Source organism: Oncorhynchus mykiss, chromosome 7, assembly GCF_013265735.2.
Source record: "Oncorhynchus mykiss isolate Arlee chromosome 7, USDA_OmykA_1.1, whole genome shotgun sequence".
NCBI classification, from domain to species: domain Eukaryota; kingdom Metazoa; phylum Chordata; class Actinopteri; order Salmoniformes; family Salmonidae; genus Oncorhynchus; species Oncorhynchus mykiss.
Window position 1 is genome coordinate 61,869,796 of NC_048571.1, and position 13,911 is coordinate 61,883,706.

Genomic DNA, 13,911 nt, shown 5'->3' on the forward strand with positions numbered 1-13,911 from the left:
GGAATGATGGGATACTTCACCCTCATCTTAATTAGTCTAACGAGAGATACTAGAGCTGCATGATTTGTTAATTTAGACGAGCCAAGATGAGACCGAGCAGATAGACAGCCTCATGGCAGAGCAGCTGTAAACTACAGTGGTGTTGGGCATTGTATCAGTGACTGCTATCATAAACTCGGCTCATAAAGCCGTGTTTGTACAGTGTGGGTTAAACCAACAGGACAGGGGCAGCGACCCAGCAGCTCAATGTAGACGTCTGCCCTGGCCAGGCCAACCAGAGTCTTTAACTGTGCACTTTTCATTTCCCATAGTGTTGTGCAGTGCAGAGCAGAGGCAGCGGACTGCCATACATGAGTTGCTAGACAGCGGTGGGGTTATGCTGTTCATGACCTATCCTTCCACAGAGAGCTGGGCTGCTGGGCTCACAACTCAGAAATACCCACAGAGAGCCAAAAACTGAGAGTTGGAGCTTGTTTGTGTTAAAACTAATGAGACAGTAAGAACAGGGTAAAAGACAAGTATCCATATTACATACGTGGGTGATAAATACTGCAACTGTATATACAGTAGACGTTGTGCCCAGAGTTTACTTACGACGTGAGGGTCTTTAACAAGGCCACTGTCAATGCTAATTGGTCAAACGTTTTTATGGTTGAATTTGGTTGGCTTAATGGAGTCCAAATTAAGCCCTTTTACATTTGAGTCATTTAGCAGACACTCATATCCAGAGTGAATTACACTTAGTGAATTCATTTTAAGATAACTAGCTGGGACACCCACATATCACAGGCATAGAAAGTAAATGTTTACCTTAATAAAGTAGCTGTCAGTAGAGTCAGATGTGGCCCTCATAAAGAAGTGTGTGTAATCAAAGTGTTAACACACAAATATCCCGTGTGATAACTACACACAGCCAAAGACTCTGCGGCTACAGACTTGTAGATGGATGCTTTACACTGCAGCCCTATGAGGGAGTACAGTGGTTGAGGCAGCCTTGGCGAAGGCATTGAGGTGGCAGAGGGAGATGAGATGCAGAGTCTGGTAAGAACTGTGTGGCTGCTGCCTGCTCTTCAACAACTGTTTGGATTGGTCTACTAGAAGATCTACTGTACAGTCAGTGCAAGTGTGTTGGCTAAGCCAAAGTGTCTGCAGCAGTACAGGCTTGTTTACTGCCTGCCTAGCCTTGGGGACCCTGGTGCAGGCTGCCTCCTCTAGAACAGCTGGCCTCAATTACTGAGTCAAATCCCCATCCAATTCCACATGGCCTGAACTCAATGGATGATACAAAGCCCTCTGAAACACACCCTCTACTCTATTGCCTGCACTGACATGCAAAGCTTCATAACTGCTGTTATGATCACTGTTATCATATTAACCTAGCTAACCTTTAGAATGTGTTAAAGTGTAGCTTGCTATTACATTCAAAAGTTGGGAGTACAGTTCATACTGTATAGATAGAGAATGAATCAACATATATATCAACGAATTGGCGCGGGCACTAGAAAAGTCGGCAGCACCCGGCCTCCCCCTGCTAGAATCCGAAGTCAAATGTCTGCTGTTTGCCGATGATCTGGTGCTTCTGTCACCAACCAAGGAGGGCCTACAGCAGCACCTAGATCTTATGCACAGATTCTGTCAGACCTGGGCCCTGACAGTAAATCTCAGTAAGACCAAAATAATGGTGTTCCAAAAAAGGTCCAGTCACCAGGACCACAAACACAAATTCCATCTAGACACTGTTGCCCTAGAGCACACAAAAAACTATACATACCTTGGCCTAAACATCAGCGCCACAGGTAACTTCCACAAAGCTGTGAACGATCTGAGAGACAAGGCAAGAAGGGCATTCTATGCCATCAAAAGAAACATAAATTTCAACATACCAATTCGGATTTGGCTAAAAATACTTGAATCAGTCATAGAGCCCATTGCCCTTTATGGTTGTGAGGTCTGGGGTCCGCTCACCAACCAAGACTTCACAAAATGGGACAAACACCAAATTGAGACTCTGCACGCAGAATTCTGCAAAAATATCCTCTGTGTACAACGTAGAACACCAAATAATGCATGCAGAGCAGAATTAGGCCGAGACCCACTAATTATCAAAATCCAGAAAAGAGTCGTTCAATTCTACAACCACCTAAAAGGAAGTGATTCACAAACCTTCCAAAACAAAGCCATCACCTACAGAGAGATGAACCTGGAGAAGAGTCCCCTAAGCAAGCTGGTCCTGGGGCTCTGTTCACAAACACAAACACACCCTACAGAGCCCCAGGACAACAGCACAATTAGACCCAACCAAATCATGAGAAAACAAAAAGATAATTACTTGACACATTGGAAAGAATTAACAAAAAAACAGAGCAAACTAGAATGCTATTTGGCCCTAAACAGAGAGTACACAGCGGCAGAATACCTGACCACTGTGACTGACCCAAAACTAAGGAAAGCTTTGACTATGTACAGACTCAGTGAGCATAGCCTTGCTATTGAGAAAGGCCGCCGTAGGCAGACATGGCTCTCAAGAGAAGACAGGCTATGTGCTCACTGCCCACAAAATGAGGTGGAAACTGAGCTGCACTTCCTAACCTCCTGCCCAATGTATGACCATATTAGAGAGACATATTTCCCTCAGATTACACAGATCCACAAAGAATTCGAAAACAAATCCAAATTTGAAAAACTCCCATATCTACTGGGTGAAATTCCACAGTGTGCCATCACAGCAGCAAGATTTGTGACCTGTTGCCACGAGAAAAGGGCAACCAGTGAAGAACACACACCATTGTAAATACAACCCATATTTATGCTTATTTATTTTATCTTGTGTCCTTTAACCATTTGTACATTGTTAAAACACTGTGTATATATATATATATATATAATATGACATTTGTAATGTCTTTACTGTTTTGAAACCTCTGTATGTGTAATGTTTACTGTTAATTTTTGTTGTTTTTCACTTTATATATTAACTTTGTATGTTGTCTACCTCACTTGCTTTGGCAATGTTAACACATGTTTCCCATGCCAATAAAGCCCTTGAATTGAATTGAATTGAATTGAATTGAATGAGGAGAACATTTTGCAGCATACGACTGCACTGTAATCAAATGCTACAGTGTGAAGGCTGGGGCTGGCTAGCAAGCTGCAAATCTATCACTGGCAGCCCACCATGGCAGAGAATAATCAAGTTATCCATTGATGTAATGGGAAACAAGGCCCATTGTTTTAGCATGCATGGCTGCGGCTGTGCCTGGACCCTATAGGATTATACTGGTGAAGGCCTGGCTGGCTGTGACTCCCTCAGCCCAGAACTACAGGAAGAGGAGCATTATATGTGGAGATTCTGGAGTGCCAATTAAAATGGAGGTTTCATCCAGAATGAAATTATTTTTTATCTCCTTTGGATGGTTTGAGATTTCTAAGGAATAAAGAGGAAAAATCTTTTTCGCTTGCATATTCTAAGAAGGATGTTTATATCCTAAGGCTATCCAATCAGAGAGTGAACCTAAAACGCAGCAGGAGTCGGTTTCGGAAAGATTACGGTGAGAAAGAGACAGGATCGAGTAGTATAAGATCTGGGAATAAAAACTTGGCAAGAATGGATGTGTACTGAATAAAAATATAAACACATCATGTAAAGTGTTGGTCCCGTGTTTCATGAGCTGAAATAAAAGATCCCAGAAATGTTCCATATGCACAAAAAGCTAAGAATTAAAAAGGTATGGTTAGATTATTATTCATCTTAATTTAAGACAAATACTGGAAACAATAGAACACTATGAAACATCTGTGAAACCAGGCCTGGTATTCATAGCTGACTTTGAAAAGGCTTTTGATAAAGTACGACTGGAATATTTCAATTTTGGAGAATGGGGTTAAGGTTATGCATAGTCACCCTAGTTGTAAAATAGTAAATAATGTCTACTTCTCAGAAGGTATTAAACTGTCAAGAGGAGTAAAACATGGTTGACCTCTATCGTCATATTGTCACGCCCTGACCTTAGTTATCTTTGTTTTCTTTATTATTTTGGTTAGGTCAGGGTGTGATGAGGGTGGTTTGTTTAGTTTTTGTATTGTCTAGGGGTTTTTGCATGTCTAGGGGATTTTGCAAGTCTAGGTGTTTGTCTATGGTTGCCTAGATTGGTTCTCAGAGGCAGCTGTTTATCGTTGTCTCTGATTGGGGACCATATTTAGGTAGCCATATTCCTTGGGTAGTTTGTGGGTTCTTATTCTACGTTTAGTTGCCTGTCTGCACTAGCCATATTAGCTTCACGGTTCGTTTTGTTGTTTTGATTAGTTTGTTCAGTGTTCTTTCTTTAATTAAAGAAGTACAGTATATCACAAAAGTGAGTACACCCCTCACATTTTTGGAAATATTTGAGTATATCTTTTCATGTGACAACACTGAAGACATGACACTTTGCTACAATGTAAAGTAGTGACTGTACAGCTTGTATAACAGTGTAAATTTGCTGTCCCCTCAAAATAACTCAACACACAGCCATTAATGTCTAAACAGCTGGCAACAAAAGTGAGTACACCCCTAAGTGAAAATGTCCAAATTGGGCCCAATTAGCAATTTCCCCTCCCTGGTGTCATGTGACTCGTTAGTGTTACAAGGACTCAGGTGTGAATGGGGAGCAGGTGTGTTAAATGTGGTGTCATCGCTCTCACACTCCCTCACACTGACTGGTCACTGGAAGTTCAACATGGCACCTCATGGTAAAGAACACTCTGAGGATTGTAATTGTTGCTCTACATAAAGATGGTCTGGGCTATAAGAAGATTGCCAAGACCCTGAAACTGAGCTGCAGCACGGTGGCCAAGACCATACAGCGGTTTAACTGGACAGGTTCCACTCAGAACAGGCCTCGCCATGGTCGACCAAAGAAGTTGAGTGCACGTGCTCAGCGTCATATCCAGAGGTTGTCTTTGGGAAATAGACGTATGAGTGCTGCCAGCATTGCTGCAGAAGTTGAAGGAGTGGGGGGTCAGCCTGTCAGTGCTCAGACCATACGCTCTACACTGCATCAAATTGATCTGCATGGCTGTCGTCCCAGAAGGAAGTTTATTCTAAAGATGATGCACAAGAAAGCCCGCAAACAGTTTGCTGAAGACAAGCAGAATAAGGACATGGATTACTGGAACCACGTCCTGTGGTCTGATGAGACCAAGATAAACTTATTTGGTTCAGATGGTGTCAAGCGTGTGTGATGGCAACCAGGTGAGGAGTACAAAGACAAGTGTGTCTTGCCTACAGTCAAGCATGGTGGTGGGAGTGTCATGGTCTAGGGCTGCATGATTGCTGACGGCACTGGGGAGTTACAGTTCATTGAGTGAATCATGAATGCCAACATGTACTGTGACTTACTGAAGCAGGGCATGATCCCCTCCCTTCGGAGACTGGGCCGCAGGGCAGTATTCCAACATGATAACGACCCCAAACACACCTCCAATACGACCACTGCCTTGCTAAAGAAGCTGAGGGTAAAGGTGATGGACTGGCCAAGCATATCTCCAGACCTAAACCCTATTGAGGATCTGTGGGGCATCCTCAAACGGAAGGTGGAGGAGTGCAAGGTCTCTAACATCCACCAGCTCCGTGATGTCGTCATGGAGGAGTGGAAGAGGACTCCAGTGGCAACCTGTGAAGCTCTGGTGAACTCCATGCCCAAGAGGGCTAAGGCAGTGCTGGAAAATGATGGTGGCCACACAAAATATTGACACTTTGGGCCCAATTTGGATATTTTCACTTAGGGGTGTACTCACTTTTGTTGCCAGCGGTTTAAACATTAATGGCTGTGTGTTGAGTTATTTTGAGGGGACAGCAAATGTACACAGTTATACAAGCTGTACACTCACTACTTTACATTGTAGCAAAGTGTCATTTCTTCAGTGTTGTCACATGAAAAGATATACTCAAATATTTCCAAAAATGTGAGGGGTGTACTCACTTTTGTGATATACTGTATGTACGCTTACAATGCTGCGCCTTGGTCGTCATAGAGGAGACCGTGACACATATCTATTTATTATGGCCATCGAAATGTTAGCTATTCAAATCAGATCCATCAATAATATCAAGGGGCTAGAAATCCAAGGCTTTAAAACAAAGGTCATTGTACGCTGATTCATGTTTTGTCTTTTAAAATACACTATAAGGATCCCTCCACAGCCTCATAGAGGATCTAGATCATTTTTCTAACTTCTCCGGATTACAACCAAATTATGATAAGTGTACTTACTACATTACGTATTGGATCACAAAAAAATACTACTTTTACATTAGCGTGTAGTTTACTAATAAAATGGTCTGACGGTAAAGTGGACGTATTCATATCCCGAAAGAATCACTACAATACATTTTAATAGAAAATAGATAAGATCTTGCTACCATGGGAAGGAAAATACATGTCTATTTGTGGAAAAATCACCCTGATGAACTCTTTAGTCATATCTGTCACGATCGTTATAATGAATGTCGGACCAAGGCACAGCGTACGAAACTCACAAAAACAATAGGGAAAAAAATGTGAAGTCATGAAGTGCTCACAGGCCACTACACGCAAATAAGATCCCACAAAACACAGTGGGGGAAATGGCTGCCTAAATATGAACCCCAATCAGAGACCATGATAAACAGTTGTCTCTGATTGGGAACCATACCAGGCCAACAGACGTACAATAACCTAGATAACCCACCCTAGTCACACCCCAACCTAACCACCATAGAGAATAGAAGGCTCTCTATGGTCAGGGCGTTACAATATCCCAGTTTACATATTTGCTTAGGGCCTTGACTACACCTAGCGACTTGTTTTCTAAATGATATGAGCAAAAAATATGTAATTTTATTTGGAAAGGTAAGCCAGACAAAATTCAACGGGCCTATTTATATAATTAATATGAAATCGGAGGGAAGAAATTATTCAATATGAAAGCATAGATCTCTCACTGAAGGCTTCAGTCATACAAAAGCTATACTTAAGTCCGAACAGGTTCTCAAGCATATTAGTAAGAATGTCTCACCCCATGTTCAAAAATGGCCTTTTCCCCTTTATTCAGATTACAACCTTTGGCATATCAAGAAGCTGATTAAATAGCTTAATTGATTAATTATCATTACACAGGTGCACCTTGTGCAGGAGAAAACAAAAGGCCACTCTAAATTGTGCAGTTTTGTCACACAACACAGATGTCTCAAGTGTTGAGGGAGCGTACAATTGGAATGCTGACTGCAGGAATGTCCACCAACTGTTGGCAGATAATTTAATGCTAATTTCTCTACCATAAGCCACCTCCAATGTAATTTTAGAGAATTTGGCAGTACGTCCAACTGACCTAACACACCACAGACCATGTTGAACCACACCAGTCTAGGACCTCCACATCCGGCTTCTTCACCTGCAGGATCGTCTGAGACAAGCCACCCGGACAGCTGATGAAACTATAGAATTACTGCACAAACTGGCAGAAACCGTCTCATGGAAGCTCATCTGCGTGCTCGTCATCCTCACCAGGGTCTTGACCTGACTGCAGTTCAGTGTCGTAACCGACTTCAGTGGGAAAATGCTCACTTTCGATGGCCACTGGCACGCTGGAGAAGTGTGCTCTTCACAGATGAATCCCAGTTTCAACTGTACCGGGCATATGGCAGACAGCGTGTATGGCGTCGTGTGGGCGAGCAGTTTGCTGATGTTAACGTTGTGAACAGTGTGCCCCATGATGGCGGTGGCCTTATGGTATGGGCAGGCATGAGCTATGGAAAATGAACACTTTCGCATTTTATCGATGGCTATTTTATTGACGAGATCCTGAGGCCCATTGTCGTGCCATTCATCCGCCACAATCACCTCATGTTTCAGCATGATAATGCTCTGCCCCATGTTGAAAGGATCTGTACACAATTCCTGGAAGCTGAAAATGTCCCAGTTCTTCCATGGTCTGCACACTGACCAGACATGTCACCAGTGGAGGCTGCTGAGGGGAAGACAGCTCATAATAATGTCTGGAACGGAGTAAATGGAAAGGCATCAAACCATGTGTTTTATGTATTTGATACCATTCCCCTATTCTGCTCCAGCCATTACTACAAGCCAGTCCTCCCCAATTAAGGTCCCGCCAACCTCCTGTGCATGTCACCCATTGAGCATGTTTGATATGCTTTGGTTCAACGTGTACGACATCATGTTCCAGTTCCCTCCAATAGCCAGCAACTTCGCACAGCCATTGAAGAGGAGTGGGACAACATTCCACAGGCCACAATCAACAGCCTGATCAACTCTATGTGAAGGAGATGTGTCGCGCTGCCTGAGGGAAATGGTGGTCACACCAGATACTGACTGGGTTTCTGATCCACGCTCCTACTTTTTTTTAAAGGTATCTGTGACCAACAGATGCATATCTGTATTCCCAGTCAAGTGAAATCCATAGATAAGGACCTAATGAATTTATTTTAATTGACTGATTTCCTTACATGAAATTAAATTGTTGCATGTTGCGTTTAATTTTTGTTCAGGGTAACTTCATGTGTACTCAGTAAGTTCACACGCTCTCAGGCAATTAAAAAATAAATTCACCCAAGCACACACACAAACATAGAGTAGACATGTGTTTGCAAGGCAAGTAGACCCACAAACACACGCCCGCACACACACTCTCTCCCTCGCTGCCTCAGATGCAGTTTAAATGTTTGTCTCAGTTTGAAGCTAGGTGGTCTCTCGCCATGTTGTCGTCTCATCTCTGCAGGGAGGGAACTCACTTGAACTGGTGGTGTTCTCTGGAGCTGCGGATCTTGTTGGAGAATCGCTCGGCCAGTTTCTCCAGGCTGCGGGAGTACTCCAGCTGGATCTCAGCCTTGCGGCGGAAGAAGTCCTGCAGGTCCTGCAGCAGCTGGATACGAGACTCGGACTGCTGCTCCAGGCATTTGAACTGCTCCACCAGCTGGTTACGGATCTCTGTGTATCAAAACACAAAACATAAAGTTGGCAAGAGTCAATCAGTCATAACAGGGTCATCTTCTCCAACAGATCAAGGTATGTGGAGGGATTCAATCAACCCTTCCTTCACTATGTTTTCTATCTTTGCTGACACGTGCTCCACAAACGTCTCTGAAACCATATATCTGAGAAGAGTTCATGTATGTGCTGTTTTACACCACCCCAAATCATTCTGTGGATTTATTCAAAAGGGATTTTTAAAAAGTGCAAAAGAGACATTTAATACTTTATCTTATTATGGGTTTATAATAATTCTGTTATGATATTTGTGCCAAGGATTATTTTCCAACTGTGAAATAGGTTACGGATGGCAGCGAAATCTCATTAACACTCACAGTTTCTTATTTTTTAAACCGGGCATGTTTTCCCTCAAATTACTGCCAATAGCTTTGTAAGTGAATATTTTGTAAAGTTAGTGTGGGAGAGGTGGAGAAATGATTGTTATCGATCAATAATGACAAACCTGGCATTAACAACTTAGATGGAAAGCTACTGAGGATGGTATCTGACTCTATGCCCACTCTTATCTGTCATGTATTTAATCTGAGTCTAGAGGAAGGTGTTTGCCCTCAGGCCTGGAGGGAAGCCCAAGTAATTCCGCTACCCAAGAGTGGTAAAGTGGCCTTTACTGGTTCTAACAGCAGACCTATCAGCTTGTTGCCAGCTCTTAGCAAACTGTTGGAAAAAATCATGTTTGACAAAATGTGACCCGTTTCAAGAGACGCACGGCGCACGTCATTACTTCAAAGCATAAGAATTTCAAGCCCAGTTGGTTTAGCCATGGAAAAAGAAAGGAAGTGTCCCGCTAGCGGTGATTGGCTGAGATAATGGATGAACTGGACATGCTGAGAGATGAGTTCGGATTGGTCTGCCATGTAGCAGACCAATCCGACCTCACTAATACTCTTGTGACTGAATGGAAGCAAGTTTCCGCAGCAATGTTCCAACATCTAGTGGAAAGCCTTCCCAGAAGAGTGGAGGCTGTTATAGCAGCAAAGGGGAAAACAAATCCATATTAATGCCCATGATTTTGGAAGGAGATTTTTGACGAGCAGGTGTCCACATACCTTTGGTCATGTAGTCTATTTTTGATATTGCTACTATGTAAATATGCAAGTTACCACTTCACTGTACCGTTTACACCTTCTGTATCCCGTGCATGTAACAAATAAACTTAGATTTATTTGATATAGTGTGTGTTTACCTTAGACAGTAATGTGAAGAACAACATGACCTGCACCAAAGTCAGATTGGGATATAGGCCAAGGTCTAGATAAAGTGTATTTCTACCACTACTTTCACCACTGTTAGTCTTGAAATCTTCGGTTGTTTACTTCACTACCTTACTCACTCTGCTTAGCACATGGCCTCACATGTGACTCCTTAAAGAATTCAAAATATATAGATTCAATTGAGAGAGAGGTCTGTCCATAATAAAGAGATGCTCTGCTGTTTTGACTCCAACCTATATTTGTTTAATCTTGATTATTGTCCAGTCATGTGGTCAAATGCTGAAAAGAAAGACCTTGTTAAGATGCAGATGGCCCATAATGGAGCAGCATGTCTTGCTCTTTATTGTAATCAGAGGGCTGATATAAATACTATGCATGCCAGCTAACTGTATTAACTGTATCACTTCTTCCTTTTATAAGAAACATTTGTGTTGAAAATTCCAAATTGTTTACATAGTCAACTTACACACAGCTCTGACATACACACTGTAGGTTATGTGTGCCGTTTTTAAAATATATGTCGTTCTGTCCTTAAGCTGTTCTTGTCTATTAATGTTCTGTATTATGTCATGTTTCATGTTTTGTGTGGACCCCAGGAAGAGTAGCTGCTGCAATTGCCACAGCTAATGGGGATCCGTATAAAATACCAAAAGTTGGCTGAAAAATAACAGTTTTCACCTTGCACACCTAACAACCATGAAATGTCTGGTCACATATTTCCAAGCAGCTCACTGTGTTAACAACGTGTTTCTCTCTCTAACAACCCTCAGGCAAAGCTGTCAATCAGCACCACACATGTCTGAAAGAGCTGTAAGCTTAATGTTGTTGGTCCCTGAGTTCTAGTGTAGTAGTCTTTTCTGTTTTCAAACAGACTGTGTTAACCCTAGTTCCACCCTGGGCTATCGAACATCTCTTTAGGAAGATGAGACCCGACCGCCTGCTGAATATAATGTGGTGTAATGGCTCCAGAGCTGAGCTGAACTAAGATGAGTTGTGTGAGAACTGGCATCAGGAAGTCCTACAGCAGTGGACCTATAATCAAACTGCTGTCAATGAGTAAGTAGGTGCATCAAACCCTCGCTTGGACTAAATCCTGTATCAGAAGCAACCAGCATCTATGAGGGGAACCTGACACTAGCAGTCTCACTGCAGATCCTTGATGCTGGTCTGTACCCAGGAGAGAAACCTGAGTCTTCATCGGCTTTGTAGTGTTGTCATTGAGATCCAACTCTGCCTCGACAAAAGAACAAAGACTGACCTATTTTACAGAACAAACCAGCAAACCTGAGATTCCTCTTTCTGATCTGAATAAAAGAGCTACAGTAAACAAATGGAATAAAAGGGAAATATTAATATAGTGTATAGTAATACTAACTAGCTACCGGATTGAAAGGTGGTATCACTAGCCAACAGAAAGAGAAAGCCTTGACCTCATGAGTATCCTGTATTCAGCATGCGGGATCAAAGCTTTTTCATGTGTCATAAGGTATGTATTAAAGGCTCTTTATATGGCGGCCTGCAAGAGCCTTCATAGAGGTCTCCTATAACTAGTACCATCCCTGGAGATGCCCGGCTACTACTACTACCTCAACACACACATTCCATACTTCCAGTGACTGTGAGCCTTTCCCAGAACAAATGACAGACAGTTTGTCCTCCTTTCTTTCCATTAACTTCTATCATTCTCTGGGAGAATCGCCCCAGAAAAAGCTGACACTGATTCACATGAATGGCAGGGAGCACTTTTTAAAACACTCATGACAAACGGGGGACTGTGAACCAGCAGCTGCAGCGGTGACAGACGATTGCAAAAAAAAAATTGGTCACGCATGCCAGAAGTGTGCCCTCGCCTCTTAGAAACCATGAGCAATTGCACAATTATCCCCGTATATTCCCGATTCCTCGTTTTGCACCTCAGCTGTGGTTTATTTAAAGTGTCTGTACCCTCAGTGGTTCTTTTCAATCTGTGAAGAGGAGGAATGCTGTGAATTTTGGCCTGCAGTTACAGACGATGCTTTGCCCTTTTGAACAGTACCAAAACAAGTATTGTAGCCAGCATGACATCAGTTCAAAGAAACCTTTTCAAAATGGACCTTTTAACAGAATCAAAAATTAAACATTCTGGATTATGTGTAAACATCAATGATTTATGGAATGAAAAGGAATCCATGAGATCAAATGTAAACTGCTTTATTATTGGCTGTGGCCCAATTCTGAACGCAATCAAGTTATTAGAAAAAAAGGAGCTTGTTTGAGTCTGTGAGCACCCTATTTGAAATTCAAATTTGAATTTCAAACAGTGTTGTTGGTTTACTTGTTCAAGCGTTTGTATGGATAATAAGCACGGACTACACCCAGTGTTGGGGATAGAGGGAGGGAAGATAGCGATTCAAGATTCAAGTCCCCAAAATGAACAAGAGCTCTACTAATTAGATGTAGGCCATAAGAATAACCTTTAATTGAAGGGTACAATTTTATTGGCTTTGACACTGTTGTTTGATTGGGCAATGCAGAAATGACACACGGCAAGCGCGCAGCATTTATTTTCTACACGTGTTTCCATTTGTGGAGATAGGGCTGAGACAGAAATAGCTTGATGAGGCAATTCTACCAAAATTACATATGATGGAGAGAAGCTACTTACTGAACAACATTTATCCTACAACTGTCACGCCCTGACCATAGAGAGCCTTTGTATTTCTATGGTATAGTAGGTCAGGGCTTGACTGGGGGGGTTTTCTAGTTATTATTTTCTATGTGGGGTTCTAGTTTAGTTTTTCTATGTTGGTGTTTGGTATGATTCACAATTAGAGGCAGCTGGCTATCGTTGTCTCTAATTAGGGATCATTTTTAAGTAGCATTTTTTCCACCTGTGTTTTATGGGATATTGTTTTGAGTTAGTGCACGTAGCACCTCTGTAGTCACTTGTTGTTGTTGTTGTTGTTGTTGTTGTTGTTGTTCTTTCTTTGTTGTTTTGTGCGTTTTCTAATAACTATTATGTGGAAACCATATCGCACTGCAGTTTGGTCTGATAATTATTCCAGCGACCGTAACAACAGAGTAGCCTTTTTGTCTATTTACACCACTTCATCTGGGGGTTAACTACCATACACTGAGTTTGATACCTGAGCAAAAATTCCAATTCAGCACAAATACCTAACAGTAAGATCATCAGTGCCGGATGCAGGCCACATTATACATTACATTCAAGGACAGCAATCAGTACTCTAGTAAATGTTTTTTCAAACAAAGAGTGTCAAGAATGCCATTTTATTTTTAGCTCTGCACAATCTTTGAGTTGATCATCAACTATCGTGTGTCTCCACAGCATAAATCAATGTCAAATGATCGTACCAATCCAATTACTACTGCACTTTAAAATAGTGACTTCTCTGGCAAGCCAAAGTGATGAGGCAGTATTACTGTCTCTCCCTGAAAGTTATTGGAGTCACAGGCTTCATTCATTATGCAGTTAAACATGCAGACAGATGGGCCTTTGTGGAGAGGCAACAATCCACAAGCACTTGTTTATCCCTGAACAGCCTTCTATGTATTGATGAAACTGTAGGTCTGTGTGGCTGTAACTTGTGTGTCCAGTGAATATGTCTGCAATAGAGAATGCACTCTGTACAGGCTTGGGCGATATACCACTTATACCGTATACCGGGGTATTT

At 42.1% G+C, this 13,911-nt stretch overlaps 1 protein-coding gene across 2 annotated transcripts in view; it reads right to left on the minus strand.

The window, feature by feature from the left end:
• The window catches only part of LOC110528991 (SLIT-ROBO Rho GTPase-activating protein 3), a 120,462-nt gene that overhangs the window by 69,118 nt on the left and 37,433 nt on the right, over window positions 1–13,911 (minus strand). For both annotated transcript variants that reach the window (XM_036983710.1, XM_036983709.1), the window contains exon 2: window positions 8,768–8,963. In XM_036983710.1, the coding sequence (XP_036839605.1) occupies window positions 8,768–8,963 (196 nt within the window). The remainder of the gene's footprint in view (window positions 1–8,767; window positions 8,964–13,911) is intronic.